The sequence below is a fragment of the Octopus bimaculoides genome, chromosome 2 (assembly GCF_001194135.2).
Source record: "Octopus bimaculoides isolate UCB-OBI-ISO-001 chromosome 2, ASM119413v2, whole genome shotgun sequence".
Lineage (NCBI taxonomy): Eukaryota > Metazoa > Mollusca > Cephalopoda > Octopoda > Octopodidae > Octopus > Octopus bimaculoides.
The window spans coordinates 106,733,920-106,751,285 of NC_068982.1; the positions used below are offsets into that span (position 1 = coordinate 106,733,920).

At 36.3% G+C, this 17,366-nt stretch overlaps 1 protein-coding gene across 2 annotated transcripts in view; it reads right to left on the bottom strand.

Moving 5' to 3' along the window:
* The window catches only part of LOC106868120 (uncharacterized), a 46,005-nt gene that overhangs the window by 26,949 nt on the left and 1,690 nt on the right, over nt 1-17,366 (bottom strand). For both annotated transcript variants that reach the window (XM_014913252.2, XM_052978572.1), the window contains exons 2-7: nt 11,652-11,799; nt 9,476-9,606; nt 6,108-6,237; nt 4,117-4,185; nt 3,159-3,268; nt 467-554 (exon numbers count right to left, since the gene is read on the bottom strand). In XM_014913252.2, coding sequence (XP_014768738.1) covers nt 467-554; nt 3,159-3,268; nt 4,117-4,185; nt 6,108-6,237; nt 9,476-9,606; nt 11,652-11,799 — 676 coding nt within the window. The remainder of the gene's footprint in view (nt 1-466; nt 555-3,158; nt 3,269-4,116; nt 4,186-6,107; nt 6,238-9,475; nt 9,607-11,651; nt 11,800-17,366) is intronic.

Sequence of the window (17,366 nt, forward strand, 5' to 3'; positions counted from 1 at the left end):
TTCACACTTACTGTAATGGTTCTTCAATTTTTCTTAGCCCTGTCAAAGGACTCAGAAGGTCGGGCGCCCAACCAGGTCTTTTGCAATACTCTTAAAGGCAGGAACTTTACAGCACCCCCTCTTACATTGATAGATTTTGATACATATCTACTTGGCCCTTTTCACTCTTTTATAGATACTCTGGTTATGTAATGGCTTTTAAAATTTTGTCCAATATATTAACATCTACTATTTTGACTACCATAAAATAAAAATGTAAACTGTGTAATGAATACTCGAATCCATTATCACATGCATGTGTACACATACACACACATGTATATATGTGCATACACAATATGCTCATGCATCTATACGCACATATGCATATACAACATATTTCAAAGTTTATCATAATAAAAAATAATATTCGCATTTTCATGTAACAAAACTATCACAAGAAAAATATAATTTTTAAATAATTCACATTTTCAAAAAATTCTTTTAACTTTTGCAACGCTGGCTTCAATTGATTCTGGAGAATTTCAGATAGCTGTGTTTTAGTTTCTTCCACCCTAGAAAGTAAAATAGAGTAACACAAAGTATACATATGCACATATATATTATTGGTTTCAAGTTTTGGCACAAGGCCAGAAATTTCAGGGGAGGGGGTAAGCTGATTATATTCATTTCAGTGCTCAACAGGTACTTATTTTATGATGAAAGGCAAAGCTGACCTCAGCAGAATTTGAACACAGAACATAAAGACAGATGAAATGCCACCAAGTATTTTACCTGGTTTGCTAACAATTCTGCCAGCTTGCCTTACACTCTGACTTTTAATCAGAATTGCAATTAATGGTTAGATAAGCATAGGGTTCTATAAACAGCATTCTTCATGCAAAAAGGAAAATGGTTGAAAGGATCTAACATTCCTGATAAAATTATGCCAATGTACAGTTCATCATGAAAATGCACTGGGTGATAGGAGTAAGAATAAGTGACAGAATTTCCTTCATTCCTTCGGGGTCAATAAATAAAGTGCCAATTAGGTACTAGAGTCGACTCCCCCCCCTCCACTCTCTCTCTCTCTCTTTCTGGAAGAAATCACTTGTAGTCAGATCTAAAGAGGGATGAACTCTGCCACATTTAAATTGCCCAAATGTCTGAAATACTGTATGTTACAACACATCCTTACAACTCCACAAGGAGGTGAGAGTCCAAGACAAGGCAAATAGCCATAGTCAAATGAAATTGTTTTTCCATGCAAGGATTTTAAACACTAAATAACAATAATATTATTCAGTTAATGGAATAGCAGCTATTAAAAATCCTCACACTCTAAAATACACATTACAGCAACTCAAACAAACACCTAAATTTGCAGAACAAGTCAACTCATGCAAGTAGGGAAAGAAATATGGACACAAAATATTAAAATTAGTAATAAGCTTTTAAACATTTCAACTATACTAAGTACATCACAAGGTTACAACTGGCCAAGACAATAGGATACTCAGCTGAAGCATCAGTAGTTGATGACCCATCATTGTTCTGTATCACTAGTAAAGACAACACTCAACAAACAGTCCATTTATCTGTAAAGAACTGCTCCGGTAGGTAACAGTAGGGAACTTTTTGCTGTTATCCTCTGAAAGAACATTGTTTAAATGATGTTTCATGAGTTTATAGTGCTAAGTTCAAGTGTATATGTCAACTGAAGTGAGCTGATCTATTCAAACTGACTTACCTAAGATACACTTTGAAGATGAAGTGAGGAAGTAGTCTTCATTTGTATTACAACAACTTAATACACTGTGGAACTCACTGCCAATCAAAAAATTATGCTATGAAAATCATAGAACTGCTGTAAGTTCTCGGTAAAACAGTTTGTCGTCTAGCCTAGAACAGTTTTATTTCCCTTTTAGCATAAATACTTTTGCAAACAACATTCGGCATGACACAGAACGTGAGAAGGCTAGATCTTTGAAATAGAGGTACTACTCATTTTTGCCAGCTGAGCGGACTGGAGCAACGTGAAATAAAATGTCTTGCTCAAGGACACAACATGCAGCTGGGAATTGAACTTACAACTGTGAGCTGAGTATCTCTAACCACTAAGCTACATGCCTTCACAATATAAATATATATAAATGAACATAAATTCAAAAACATCTATGTGGTTAAGATGCTTGCTTGGCAATCATGTGGTTTCAGATTCAGCCCCACTACACAGGACCTTGAGCAAGTGTCTTCTTTTATAGCCTTAAGCCAGTCAATGCTTTCAAAGTGACTTTGGTAGACAGAAACTGTGTGAAAGCAGATGTGTGTGTGTGTGTGTGTGTGTGTGTGTGTTTGCATTTGTCAGCCGTCACCACTTGGCAACTGGTGTTGGTTTATTTACATTCCCATATCTTGGCAGTTTGACAAAAGAGACCATTAGAATAAGTAGCCAGACTTAAAATATAAGCACTTGTTCAATTAAGTCTTTTGAGGTGGTGCCCCAGCATGGCCACAGTTCAATGACTGAAACAAGTAAAAGATAAAAGATATATATAAAACAATGGATAATTCTCATATCATGGTGAAGTGTCTAGAAACTAGTAGAGTATCTGACTGAAGAAATATTCAGTTGTAAAATATATTGTTGTTATTGTTGGCACTCCATCGCTTACGATGTCGAGGGTTCCAGTTGATCCGATCAACAGAACAGCCTGCTCGTGAAATTAATGTGCAAGTGGCTGAGCACTCCACAGACACGTGTACCCTTAACGTAGTTCTCGGGGATATTCAGCGTGACACAGTGTGACAAGGCTGGCCCTTTGAAATACAGGCACAACAGAAACAGGAAGAAAGAGTGAGAGAAAGTTGTGGTGAAAGATTACAGCAGGGTTTGCCACCATCCCCTGCCGGGGTCTCATGGAGCTTTAGGTGTTTTCGCTCAATAAACACTCACAACGCCTGGTCTGGGAATCAAAACCGCGATCCTATGACCGCGAGTCCGCTACCCTAACTACTGGGCCATTGTGCCTCCACTGTAAACTATATATCCACTAACAATTCATGAAGTAGTATCCAGCTGCAAAAGCATACTCTAATTGTCCACAGATATAACAAACATATAAGGTGAACACCAAAACAAAAACGAGGAAAATTATAAACTTCAGGATAATACTTACATTCCTAACAGTTTCTCATTAGTTGGTGTCTTTTTAAATGGGTTTAAAAACACTGAAGTTCCACTGTCTATTTTCTTTATTAAGTCTTCTAATTGTTGAGGAACTTCTCTCTTGAAAATAAATAAATTATAAATATAAAAAAAGAAAAACATAATTTTTTTTAAAATTTTAATACTTGTTTTTATTAATATTGATATTTTAAAAAAATATTTCTTTTAATTATCATCACCATTTAATGTCCATGTTCCATGTTAGCATGTGTTGGATGGTTCGACAAGAACTAATGTGTCTAAGGACAGCATTGATTTCCAATGCCTGTTTTGGCATGGTTTCTATGGCTGGATGCCCTTCCTAATGTCAGCCACTTTACAGAGTGCACTGGATCCTTTTTTTGTTGTGTCACCTGCACTATTGAGGTTGCAGAATTATGAGCCCAGGCATAGGTGGGTGAGGGTCAGATTCATGCTTGGGAATGAAAGGATTACTATGAGAGAGGGAAACAGAGAAGGTTCCTGCAGAGGGACCAGTATAACTACTCACATCTATAATGCAAAAAAAAAGTGGGGGGATGATCAGTAGAGAGCTGCAATGCCCAGAACGGTGTTAAGGTGCCCAGGTGGCCCAACCACAAAGCAAAAGCTGAGTATAAGTAGGTAGGTAGTTTGCAAGGTTGTATGGGAAATTGAATGAGTGGTGAGCAGACTGCCAAAATGTGTAGAGGTGAAGGGAGAATGAGACAAGATCCCAGAGTTGGGCATATAGAGGGATGAGGAATTACAAAGGGAATCCAGTCATAGAAACTAAACTAAAAACAACATGTATGCAAGTAATAACTTCAAATAACTTGGAATGTGATGACATATCCAACTCCTAACGTTTCTTTCTGCTCAGAAAGCAGGCAGAAAATAATGATGATACTGATAATGTAATAAATGAAAATAGATTAGATAATACATACCACTGACTCAATAGGACAAATCATCTTCTTCTCAATTCCCTCCAGTAAAATAGTTTCTATATCACCCAACTGAAACAAAATTATTATAGAATTTAATATAGAAGCAACTAGAAGCAATCAGCTTTAGAACTTTTCCTAGATATTCAGCTTCAAATCTTCTAAAATCTTTTAAGAACATTATTGTATTATTTAGCATCTAGTTAGTGGTTTCAGAAGTAATAGCATTAGACAACATACTTTAAACAATCTAAATTTGGAGTTCAAATCTTGCTCGAGTAAAGTTTACTCTTGATCCTATGAAGGTTACAAAATAAATAGTAATTCTACTGAATTCTACTGAAAGATAAGTTTACAATAGAAGTGGTACCAAACTCTAACATTAGGTAAAAATGAAAGAAATATGTAGCATTATGTGTTAGGCATTTTTACAAAGTTTCAACAAATTGGCAATAAAAAGCCATTTTAATTTTATCTGTCAAACAACTTTTTTTTTTATTCCAAGGATTTAGATTTGCATTTCCTCCACTGGGTTAATTAAAACAAGAAGAATATGCCCATCTAAATCTTTAATAGACACTGCTGTTCAAAATAAGATCAGAAATTTCTACAGAAAATGCTACCATAGATGTGTAGAAATGGATATTTACATAAATCAATGCAGTGTTCTCAGTTTGAATCAGCCATAAAGCTAAACTGATAAAGACAAGGAAATAAAGTCAGCTGTAACAGAGTATGCTAAGGCATTCCATCCGTGACCAACTTGTCCTTCATTCAGACAATATCATCCAACATGTCCCTACTTTATAAGACAGTAGGCTGTAATTTGAAGGAGATTAGCTGTTATTTCTAGCAGGTCAAGGGACCACATAGAAGGTACTTCACAGGCTTGAGGGATTAACATATATTACACAGAGTAATTTTAATATCCCTCATGAGCTTTGATTTTAATAAATCCAGTACATTGAACAAAAGACCTGAACCTAATCATTCAACCTGCTAGAAACAGCAACTGTATATCTCCCTCATATCACACCCTACCACCCTAGAAAAGGAAGATACTTTGGAAATATGATCCTAGATACATTACACATGGGGAAAACAAACAAGACAGTCATGTTTGGAATGTTACAGATCACTGCTGTTTGATCAGAGATGACTTGGTGCCAATAAGAATAACAACAAATCAAGTAGAACCCCAACACCATTACACATCTACTATTGAAACTGCACAAAAGACTATAACTTATCTGAACAGCAGATATGAAATTCAAAATTAAAATTATGTTAGTAAACGCTCAACAGTTACTAACTCTACTGTTTATATAGAGCAGATTTTTTCAGTTTTCACAGAAAGTCAGATATTAAGCACAACACAACAGAATGTTAACACCAATTTTATAAAATATTTTGAAAACTGGTTATTTAATGGAAAGTTGTCAAAATTATTTTGACCCCTTCTTTGTATAAGTGCTCGATCTGTTGAGCATTAGCATTCAATCTTGCTAATAAAGTATATCTCTGATAACTTGCCATATGGTAACACAGCTATGATTAGTTCTATACATGGACTTGTTATTGAATGTTTGCTTTGATATTTCTCAAAGTCATTGACTCCATGCTCAAATTAACATCCAAGATGTGCTTATGTCATCATTATCAACATTTCTTTATCAATAAAAAAAATAGATAACAAACTTGAAATTTACAGTGGTTTACTTGATCCTTATTGCTAGATATATGTCAGATTTATTATTTTTTTGTTTTTTACTTCTAATATGTATAGGCCAAATCAGCAGAATTCATCCAATTCTATCTTTTATCATCAAATATACACTTTTCAATTTTCTGTTATCTATTGTATATTACATTGCAATCTCTCTAGGCCTAGTATTATCTAGATTATTAAACCAAGATAATTATTGCAAGCCATGAACTTGCAATAATTGCTCATACACACTGCATTCATCTATTATGAGGTTAGTTTAACTTACCTGCTTTACAAAACTCTTCATACAGGCAACATATTTCTGGTAGTCAGCTTCTTCCTTAAACTGCATCCAGTCAACACGGAACATAAAATTTATGTGTGGATTTTCTAGGAAACTGACAGGAAAGTAGTAGCTAGGAGATAAGGAAAAATAGTAATTAACAAACAAGTTACAATAGTAAAGGATTGTAAGCTCTCATAATGAGTTCATGAGCTCATGTGAATCTTAGAAACATGTCATTTTTTGACCAGTGGTCATACACAGTGAAACAAAATATATAAGATATACTCATAAACAAATAACTGATAGAGCAATCGAACTAAAAGTTTAATCCAAAATGCTTTTAGGATGTTGAGAGCAAACAGATTCAGATTATATGAGGGTGGGCTGAAAAGTTCATTGGTTGCTATGAAGGAGTGGCTCTAGAGCTGTGAAATTTTGCATGCATTAATTTCAACCTTCCTTATTAATAACTGTATTGCTTCTTTTGAAGTAAACTGATATACGACAGTTCAAAGACGACTTCAAAAGTAACTCATAGCAACTTCTCTTGAAAACTGATAAAATTTGGCAAATTTGGCACAAAAAAGGGTTTAGTCCCCAAGGACATTCATGCTGACACAGTTGATACAGCACAGGATGATAATCCAGCTTTATCAACAGTGCAAAAGTAGGCTGGTGAATTTAAGAGGGGAAGGGAGAATCTTGGTGATGACCCAAGGTGTGGATGTCCTGCAACTGCCACTACTGAGGAAAACATTGATGTGTTCATCACATGGTGATGGATGACAGGCGACTGACTATAAATCAAATGGTGAATGCTATTAGCATATCCCATGAGAGGGGTGAGAATATTTTGCAAAATGAATATGGCATAAAGAATGTTTCTGCTGGTGTGTTTTTGAACACACCAGGCTGATCACAACACAAGAAAACCTGACATTGTTCAAGGATGAGTGTTGGCCTCATCACTTTGCTACAAAGAAGGCCAAGGCCGTTTCATCTGCAGAGAAGGTAACAGCCTCAGGTTTTGGGGATTCAAAAGGCATCATATTTATTGACTAGAGAAGGTAACAGCCTCAGGTTTTTGGGATTCAAAAGGCATCATATTTATTGACTATCTTCAAAAGAGCTACACTATTAATGGAGAGTACTATACCAACTTGCTGAGGCAGTTATGATAGGCTATGAAGACTAAACACACAGGAAAACTGATGAAAGCAGTCATTTTCATCAGGACAATGCTCCAGTATACAAGTCCTTACTTTCAGTAGCTGCTGTGCATGAGTGCAGTTTTGAACTGGTTGATCACCCTCCCTATTCTCCTGATTTGGCCCCATCTGACTATCATCTGTTGCCCGACATGAGAAATCTTTTGGCTGGGAAGCAGTATTGCAGTGATGACTGTTGATGACTTTTTTGACCAACAAGATGAAAGCTTCTTCATTAATGGGATCCCAGCACTGCAAACTCAATAGAAGAAATGGGTGAACTGCAAGGGGACTATGTTGAAAAATAAGCCTCATTTGGTCACATTCCATGAGAGTATTTTGGTCAGCCTGTGAACTTTTCAGCTGATCCCTATAAATAAAAGGCTTGTATTTTAAATGAATCTCATTAACAAACATTGTTGCTCTTGTTCATAGAGATCATTGACATATCTCACATCCAATGTTTCCTTGATATTCCAATGAAAAACAAAAACTCTGATTTTACTCGATAAAACCTTATAATCAAGATCTAGATAGAACTAATAGATGTTACTACTAGGTACAAGATACCAGAATATCCAAAGACACAGTTTTTGGCAATGAAAGAATAACAAGAGAATACTGTGTAATAAGAAATTTGCATCCAAATCACGTGGTTTCAGGTTCAGTCCCACTGTGTAGCACCTTGAGCAAGTGTCTTCTACAACAGCCCCAGGCAAGCCAAAGCTTTGTGAGTGGATTTGATAAACAGAAACTGAAAGAAGCCTGTCGTATATAATCACCATCATCATTTAATGTCCAAATTTCATGCTTGCAAGGGTCACACCCATTGGTTGCTTTGAGTGGATGCTCTTCCTAACACCAACCACTTCACAGAGTGTACCGGTTGCACTTTTTTCATGCCATTATGTCTGTGTGCATGTGTGTGTGTGTGTGTGTGTGTGTGTGTGTGTGTGTGTGTGCATGCATGTGTTATTTCTTCTGGCCTTGACATCATATGATAGTTGTAACTGAGTGTCGCCATCATGCAAGCGGTGTCCTTCATTTCCAATCTTGCAAGATATGTCTGGTCATTGAGAAATGTTACCTTACTTGGAAACAGGTGAGGGTTGGTGACAGAAAGAGCATCCAGCTGTAAAAAATCCACCTAAACAAATTCCATCCAACCCATGCAAGCAAGGAGAAGTGGACATTAAACAATGATGGTGATGATGACAAAGACTGTAAATAATTCACCAATGTAAATTTTAAACTTTAACATTACAGAACAATAGAAGAAATGGCTACAAGACGGCCTGTTAACAGCAGATTTGTTTTAAAAGAGTATGAATGAAAGCATTGATATTCATATTTTCCTCAAAAATGTCTTTGGTGTAAATGAATTCAAGTAGTTTCAAATAAAAATTGAAGCCCAAGTTGCAAATTTGGTGTACTGAGAAATTATTCATCATTATAGAAAGAACTGAAAAAAATGATTTCCAAAGTTTATCACTCATGAATTGGAACCCAACCATTGTCAAAGGAATTAACCATTTTTTGCTGATCAATTGACTATCATAGTAGTAGTTGAGTTAAAGTTGCTGATAGGCGATGACTACGGACCGAGACCTTTGGAAATGTGCTGTGCGTGAGAAGACCCGGCAAGCCAAGTAAGATCGTTGCCAGTGCCCCTGGACTGGTTCTTGTGCGGGTGGCACATGAGATGCACCATTTTGAGCGTGGCCGTTGCCAGTACCGCCTGACTGGCTCCTGTAGGATTTTCGAGCGAGATTGTTGCCAGTGCCCCTGGACTGGCTTGTGCGGGTGGCACATAAAAGACACCATTTCGAGCGTGGCCGTTTTCGTGCGGGTGACACGTAAAAGCACCCACTACACTCTCTGAGTGGTTGGCGTTAGGAAGGGCATCCAGCTGTAGAAACTCTGCCAAATCAGACTGGAGCCTGGTGTTGCCATCCGGTTTCACCAGTCCTCAGTCAAATCGTCCAACCCATGCTAGCATGGAAAGCGGACGTTAAACGATGATGATGATGATGATGATGATGATGTGAGACAGAGAAGAGAGATATGCACATCAGGTGATTCAGAGCAGCAGTGTTTATCAGAGAGAGAAGGAGACAGACAGAGATTGAAAAGCTAATAAAGAAATAAAGTGTAACTTACCCCATGAAGTCTAAACCTTTAAGAGTGCTCTCAAGATCTTCTTTTAGTAAACGAAGATTTATTTTGGAGTCATGATCAAGATCTGACATGTCTATAGCAGAAGCTTCTTTCAAAAATCCTTCTATAATTGGCTGTAACCATATTAAAAAGGAAAAGAAACAAAAGAACAGTAACAATTTATAAAGGTTTAAAGAAGAAAGTTTAAAATCAACATGACATTATTTACAGTAAAATTCAAACCAGAACATCACTGGTGAATAATCTCTAAGCTAAGCACTGTTAGCAAAGAATTTTGCAACACCAAAAGTTTTTCAACAAAGAATTTTATATGCTAGACTATCTTCCTTGTTTTGTTATTTGAAGTGAAAACACTCCATCATAATATTTTTGCTTTCATCATCATTATTTAACATCCTCCTTCCATGCTGGCAGAGGTTTTACAGGAACTGACATATCAGAAGACTGTGCCAAGCTCTAAATCCTTTCAGACTTGTGGGCAAATTGATGTTTAATTTAAACTTCTGTAGGTTGACATTTGAAGAAAACATAGAAGGGCATTCGAGAGGGCAGCAGCTTTAATTGAGAATTGATTAACAAAGGAATTATAACAGGATCTAGGGTAAGATGCAGGGAGTACAATGTAAGGAGAGACAAATAAGACAGATGAATCTGGATGGAAGTGTATGCAGCTTACTGGTTCAGAATAGTGAAAGCAGTTGCTGTAGCAGACGGAAGAAACTTTTTTTTGTAAGTACTACTGCTTGTTTTTTTTTTTTATCAGTTTGATCTGCAAGAAGAGGTTACACCCAAAGTCTGCACAAGCTCTCCAAGATTGGTGAAATTTATACTGTTACTGTTCCTATTTAAAAAGTTAATAGCAGCTAGATGACATATTCAGAGAAAAATTTTTCAACAGACTAAAGCTCTGGGGAGAAAGGATTGAGAATAGTGATTAATCTGAGAGCTTGAGATACTGAACACAATACGAGCCTCAAGGACAAAATCCCACTGGTGAGTGACATGAATGAGTAGGCGGCGAGCAGGCAGAATCATTAGCACGCCGGGCGAAATGCTTAGCAGTATTTCGTCTGCCGTTACGTTCTGAGTTCAAATTCCGCCGAGGTCGACTTTGCCTTTCATCCTTTCGGGGTCGATTAAATAAGTACCAGTTACGCACTGGGGGTCGATGTAATCGACTTAATCCCTTTGTCTGTCCTTGTTTGTCCCCTGTTTAGCCCCCTGTGGGCAGTAAAGAAATAAGAATGAGTAGGTCTCTAGTAGATCTTGCTTTACCACAACTGTTACTCAAAACAGCACTCCAGTTGTATCTCCATGTAAGACTATATTATGTCGCCGTACATCTTTAACCTGCTTGATGGTGGGATATTAATTCAACTTCATTGGTTATAGAAGCAGCATGCATTAAATGAGTGGAAAGTTGAAGTATAAAGTACAAAGTTTGAATACTTGAGTTCAGTGAGTTGTTTATAATGAAAAGTCAAGCATGAGAAACAGAGAAATATATGAAAACAGGGTTTGGGTCATGGCAGTGTGCAGCCAACACAGTCTATTAGAGTAGTGTTAGACTATGCAAACATAGTACAAAGTTAGGCTTAAGAACACCAGTAATCAGATAGTCATATCCCTATATTTGAGACCTGACTATATGTTGAATATCTGCTGAATACAATTACTTAGTAGCTTAAACTGTTATTTGCTGTAAAGGTAAAACTAAAATTGGATATAGTTTTCACAATGTTGGAGATATAAAACTGTCGAAGGCAATAAATCTTTGCACAGGTAAAGATGGTGGTAAATGTTTGTGAAAATTAAGAGTACAACGTGATATTTTTCTTTAAAATCAATGATATTTTGTTTTGGAAAAGCTTTTTAAACATTACTAGGGTGTAACAGCCTAATTTGAATAAAATTTTATTCTTAATCCTTTCATAACAGAATTCCTGTTAAAATATACTGCCTTTGTTTTAATTAATTTTGGTAATAATGAAGAATTTAGTAAAATAACTTTATCAGAATTAAACTGGAGTTTAGTACATAAATTAACATGAAATTTTTACGGAAGGTTTTAATTTAGTTCATTTTAAAATAGGAAGTTTGCATCATAGATCCATGGGCAGTTTGGTAATAAAAGGGTTAATGATGGAAAAACCAGTACCTTTTGCTTTATATAAGCTTCAACACGTAAGTCATCTACTCTATCATTATATTCCATTTTCCCACAAAAAGCAGCAAAATCAGGGCTGTCTTCAAGACGCCACTGCCAAAACCTTTCAAATAAGTCTTCAAGTTTTCCACCTTTACCCCTGAAAAATATAAAGTGATTATTGATAACAGCAAAATGCCAACCAATCGCAGCCTTACATTGTGAAAAAATAAAAATAAAGGTGAATATTACATTTCACTGTTGTGGTGTTGCTGTAAGGTGTTATACATTAGAAAGAAGTCACGTGAGACAGTCTTTTCTAAACTTCTGGTGAGCCAGCTGCATCGTATAAAGCACTAGCTTCACACCGTCTCAAGGTCTTTCGGTTCCAGACCTTTTGAGGTCTAGCCACTGACCACAGAGCACACAGCCAGTTCCGTTGAGACATAACAGCAGCTACATGGAGACTCATCAACACTTGACTAACAGCATACGGCAATCTCTTTCTTTGTCGCCTCCATCTTCTCAACGTCAACATCATCTCTCAACGTACACACCAATCAGCAACGCTCGCACAGGTTCTATCTCCACACTGTTTGTGAATTAATTCATCATGGTTAACAGCAAATACAACCTGCGACAACCTTCTGTAACAAGAGACTGGCTCTGCATCGTAGCCACAACTTCTTATACAACAGTACCTCAACCGGCTCTGCATTGCAGCCATAACTTCTTGGTACAGCATTTCAACTATCATATACCTTGACTACGAACTGGTATTTATCATCCTTGTGTCTGAACATTCTTCTTACGTCATATTATAGACTCTTTCAATGCTCTGTACTTATCACACATGCATACACCCATGTTTGTACACGCACGCTTTGTATACATGACAACCTGTCTATTATTATGTTTATATGACGCACACACAGACACACATGTTAACCTATAGATAAAATCTTCTCTTAAACATTCTACCCCGGTTGTGTCTCTCTTTTCCTTCTGGCACTTATACTCATTTATTTCTTTTTCATATTTTATTTGTATCGACCATGCCATGTACTAAAGGAGCCATTCTCATCACTTCTCCTTTCGCACGGTCGTTTACAAATCTCTCTCTAGCTTGTATCAAGTGCTTGCAGCTGACTAAAAAGAAGAGGAAACATGAAACAAAAATTTTTATCATATTTCATAAAAAATACAACAGCTTTTTTCTAACCAAATATATTAAATATATGTTTTGATAAGTATTTCTACATAAGTTAATTTGTTGTTCTTGAGAACACTTATGTGAATGTTGCTAACACTCATTATGTGTAATATCAAGGCTAATAATATTATTATCAAGATGCATGATTAGGATATGAAATAATGTAATAAAATACAGGTTTAATATATGTGTGGGTGTGTGAAAGAGAGAGAGAGAGAGAGAGAGAGAGAGAGAGAGAGAGAGAGAGAGAGAGAGAGAGTGGGAGATAATGTCTTCATACTGAGACAATTGCAAAAAGTTGCTAGCCAAGTGTAAGCTTCTCTACTTAGCATTTGTTGATTTCGAGCAGAGTACTACAATCTATTGTCTGAGAGTTACTAAGGAAATCGTGATTTGAATGGTTGGGGAAAGCAGCACAATCTATGTAAAGAGATCTCCAACTAAATTTAGGTAACTATGCAGCTCTACTACAAGAACCTGCACTTCCCACAACTTTTCTGTCAAACTGTGTCCTCTCAATCTCTAAAATAAAGCTGACAACCCATTTCCTCGAAGTGTATACTCTTGGAAGCTACATGGCAACCTCAGTAGTACTGGTGCCATGAAAAAATAAACCCAGTACACTCTGTAATTAGTTGGCATTAGGATGAGCATCCAGCCATAGAAACTATGCCAAAGCAGACACTGGAGCCTGATGCAGTCCTTGGACTCATTGAATCCTGTCAACCCATCCAACCTATGCCAGAGTAGAACATGGATGTTAAATGATGTTGATAGTAATACTGATGATGCAATCAGCAAAGTAAGATTTGGCAATAAATTCAATGAGGAATTTAGAGTGCAAGTAGGTGTCCATCAGGACTTGCTTCTCAGCCCCCTCCTAGCCATAACAATGGAGTTGAAGAATGGTTGCACATGGGAACTCCTATATGCCGATACTAAATTCTTACAGCAGAGACTGTGGAAGATTTAGAGAAAAGTTCCAGGCATGGAATCAAAACCTAGTAAAACCTAATGTAAACTTAGCAACTACTAAAGAAGACATTTGGACATTTGTACCCTGCTGTGAGAAGAATAATTTCCAATCCATTGTGATTAATACCTTAGAGGTGTGCGTGTGTTCAATACATTGTGAAAAAATAAAAATAAAGGTGAATATTACATTTCACAGTTGTGGAGTAGCTGTAAGGTGTTATACATTAGAAAGAAGTACTTCATTTTATGTTGTGTCTGAAGTTAAAGGCTCAGTAAGTACCTTTGGACTAGTTCTATAGGTGCCAGAATTTTAACAAAATCTGTGGAAATGGTGGCATGCTGTACATAAATTATATATATGGTATGTATATGATGTTAGGGTTGTTTACAGAAAGGGTTATTGCAAAACTGATTAGGAACAGAATTAGCCTGAATGAGAAGCAGTTCAGCTTGGCCCCAGGAAAAGGTACTGATGCCATATTCTTTGTGAGATAATTGCATGTACATGGCTAGGAGTAAACCCCTATACCTAGCAATTTGAAAAAAGCCTTTGACAGAGGACCTCACATTGTAATTGGGTAGGTGTTAAGGAAACTAGGAATAGATGAATGACTTGTACAAGTTATGTACAAGAGAGCAATCAACAAGGTGATAATCAGCAATAAGTTCAGAAGAGAATTTAGCATGCATGTAAAGATATATCATGTCTCAGTTCTCTTTATTACAGTCTTTCATGTCATAACAAAAGAATATGAAACCAGCTCTTCTTGGGAACTTCTGTATGCTGCTAACTTAGCTCTTATAGCAGAATCTGTAGCAGATATGCCAGACACAGAATTGAAGGGTCTTAAAGTAACTTAGCTAAAACAAAAATTTTAGTAGTGTGGGAACACAAAATCCTTATAGGAATAAGGAAATGATTGTGTTCTGCTTTCAGAAAAGGAATTGGTAGAAATTCTATGAGGTGTACCTAGTGTAAACAATGGGCACACAAGAGGCTAAAACAGTAGGATAATGTACCCTCAACATGCTGCCTACTGCTTATTTCCTACTCTCACACCTTTCCACTACCTCCTTTCCCCTCTGCTCCACTGTACCTATTCTATATCCTTTCATCTCTCCACCATCTTCTATTATACCAGGCCACCTGTAACTGAGCCGAAAGCATTCAACCTGTACAAGAGAGCAGTCAGTAAGGTGATAATCAGCAATAAGTTCAGCAGAGACCCTCACATTGTAATTAGGTGGGTGCTAAGGAAACTAGCATCAGCTCTTCTCCTGCATACCTTACTATACCACCCAACTTATGGATTCTGAATCCCCCTACTTCCACCGCTTACATACTGTGATCGCACCTTCTTCTTTCCATCTAAATTATGATGCTTGAAAAGAAATAAGTGGAACTGCATTCTTGCAACCTTCACTCACTGTCCTTAAGTCTTCTGTCACCATGCTCTCTTCACCTTATTGGTCATGTTACTTTGAGAATGTGTCCAGTCTCTTTTGCTGAATCGCTAAGTTACAGGGACATAAACACACCAACATCAGTTTTCAAGTGATGGTGGGGGCACAAACACAGACGCACACATAAATATATATATATACATATACATATCTCATTCTCATATATATATATATATATATATATATATATATATATATATACACACACATGAAAGTCTCTTTCAGTTTCCATCTACCAAATTTACTAACAAGGCTTTGGCCAGCCCAAAGACACTTACTCAAGGTACCACACACTAGGATTGAACCCGGAACCATGCAGTTGAGAAGCAAGCTTCTTACCACACAGCCATCATTACATGGTAATTAAATTTCCCACAAATCACATCATACCATTTAATGCCAAATTGTGACATGCAAGCCCAAATAATGTTGTTTGAAGATCTTGGTTTAAAAATAAAAAGACAAAATGATCATGTTTTGAATGCAGGATGGTTACAGTTAAAACGCTTTTCAAGAATAGGATGGTCACAGCTGAAATGCCTTTAAAAGACAGGATTTTCATAGAATATCTTTAAAGAAAGACGAATGTTTCCAATCTGCATTGATGAATTGGACACATTATTTTCCACTGCAAAAAATTTTTCGTTTTAGACTATGGGATACTCAAAAAAAGCATTTGTAAAACATCTATAAATGCTTTGTCAAAAAATATATATATTACCAAAGGACATTTTTATTTCTTTGCATTGGGGCATTTCATTCAAGGGCATTTTTGCCCAGGCTCCATGGTTGTTACAGTAGATTAGGTTTTATGAGTGGAATTCTAGGTTAAGAACCCTATAGAACCCCTCATAACTTATTTTTTGGGGAATTTTCAGAAAAATTTTGCCAATTTATGGAAATTCATAATTCAAAATTTATTTTAATTTTTGCGAATTTATGGAAATTCGTAATTCAAAATTTACTTCTATAATTTTTTACCTCACCCCGCCCAATCCTAAAAGTTTTGATCGTTTTCGAATTTGTTTTTAAAATCCAAGTTGAAAATACAAACAGTCCGAATTTTTCATTTAAATCCCAGCAAAGAACGCATCATCATTCTTTTAAATGTGTTTGTGGGGAGAAAAGTATTGAAGGACATCAATACATGTCAGAATGCCAAAGAAATGAGGAAACTATCAGGTGGTTGTGAAATGTGCTAAAAACAACAGCTAAATCACCTAAACACACATGAAAAAAAAACTTGTTTTTTTCTATTTTATTTTGCATGATCGTATGAATTCCCGTGTGTAGAACACAAATTCGCAAAAGTTTTCTGAAAATTCTAAAAAGTTAAGAAAAAGCTGAGGGGTTATGTGGGGTGCTTGAACCAAAATTCCGCCCATAAATTTTTAGGATTTAAGGGGAGGGGGTAAAAATATTTGGTAAATTTTCAGATCAACACCCGCACGATTTTCACTAGGGTGTTAGGGTTAAGGTTTTAGGGTTAGGGTTTTAGGGTTGTAGAGTTAAGGTTAGGGTTAGGGTGTTAGTTTTAGGGTTAGGGTTTTAGGGTTAGGGTTTTTAGCGTGTGGGTGTTAATCTGAAAATTTACCAAATATTTAAAAATTTGAATTTTGAATTCCAGTATGTAGAAAACAAATTCGTAATCATTTTCTAGTGTTGAAAAATTATTACAGCTGCAGTTCTGTTCAGGACAAAAACATGATCTGAATTCTGCATTACTTGGTGTAAACGTTTGGGGTACTGTGACATTTCTCTCCATTTATTATGCTAATAATTGAAAAGACCTGACATATCATATTTTCTTCTTTTAATGTTAAAAAAATCTGACGTTGTGTGTGCAGTTAAAGAACACAATTGGGTTAATGTTTACTCTATTACCCAATCACGAAAAACAAAATAAAAACTAGTGCAACGGGTGTGGAAAAAAATGTGTATGAAACGAATATGAAAACAAAAAGGTGCATAAACCAACAGGGGTTGGAGAGAGGACTTTCGGAAAATTCACAAGATCCGAGTTTTTCCCGCATAGCTTTTAGGAATTTTTTTTTTTTTTTTTTTTTTTTTTTTTT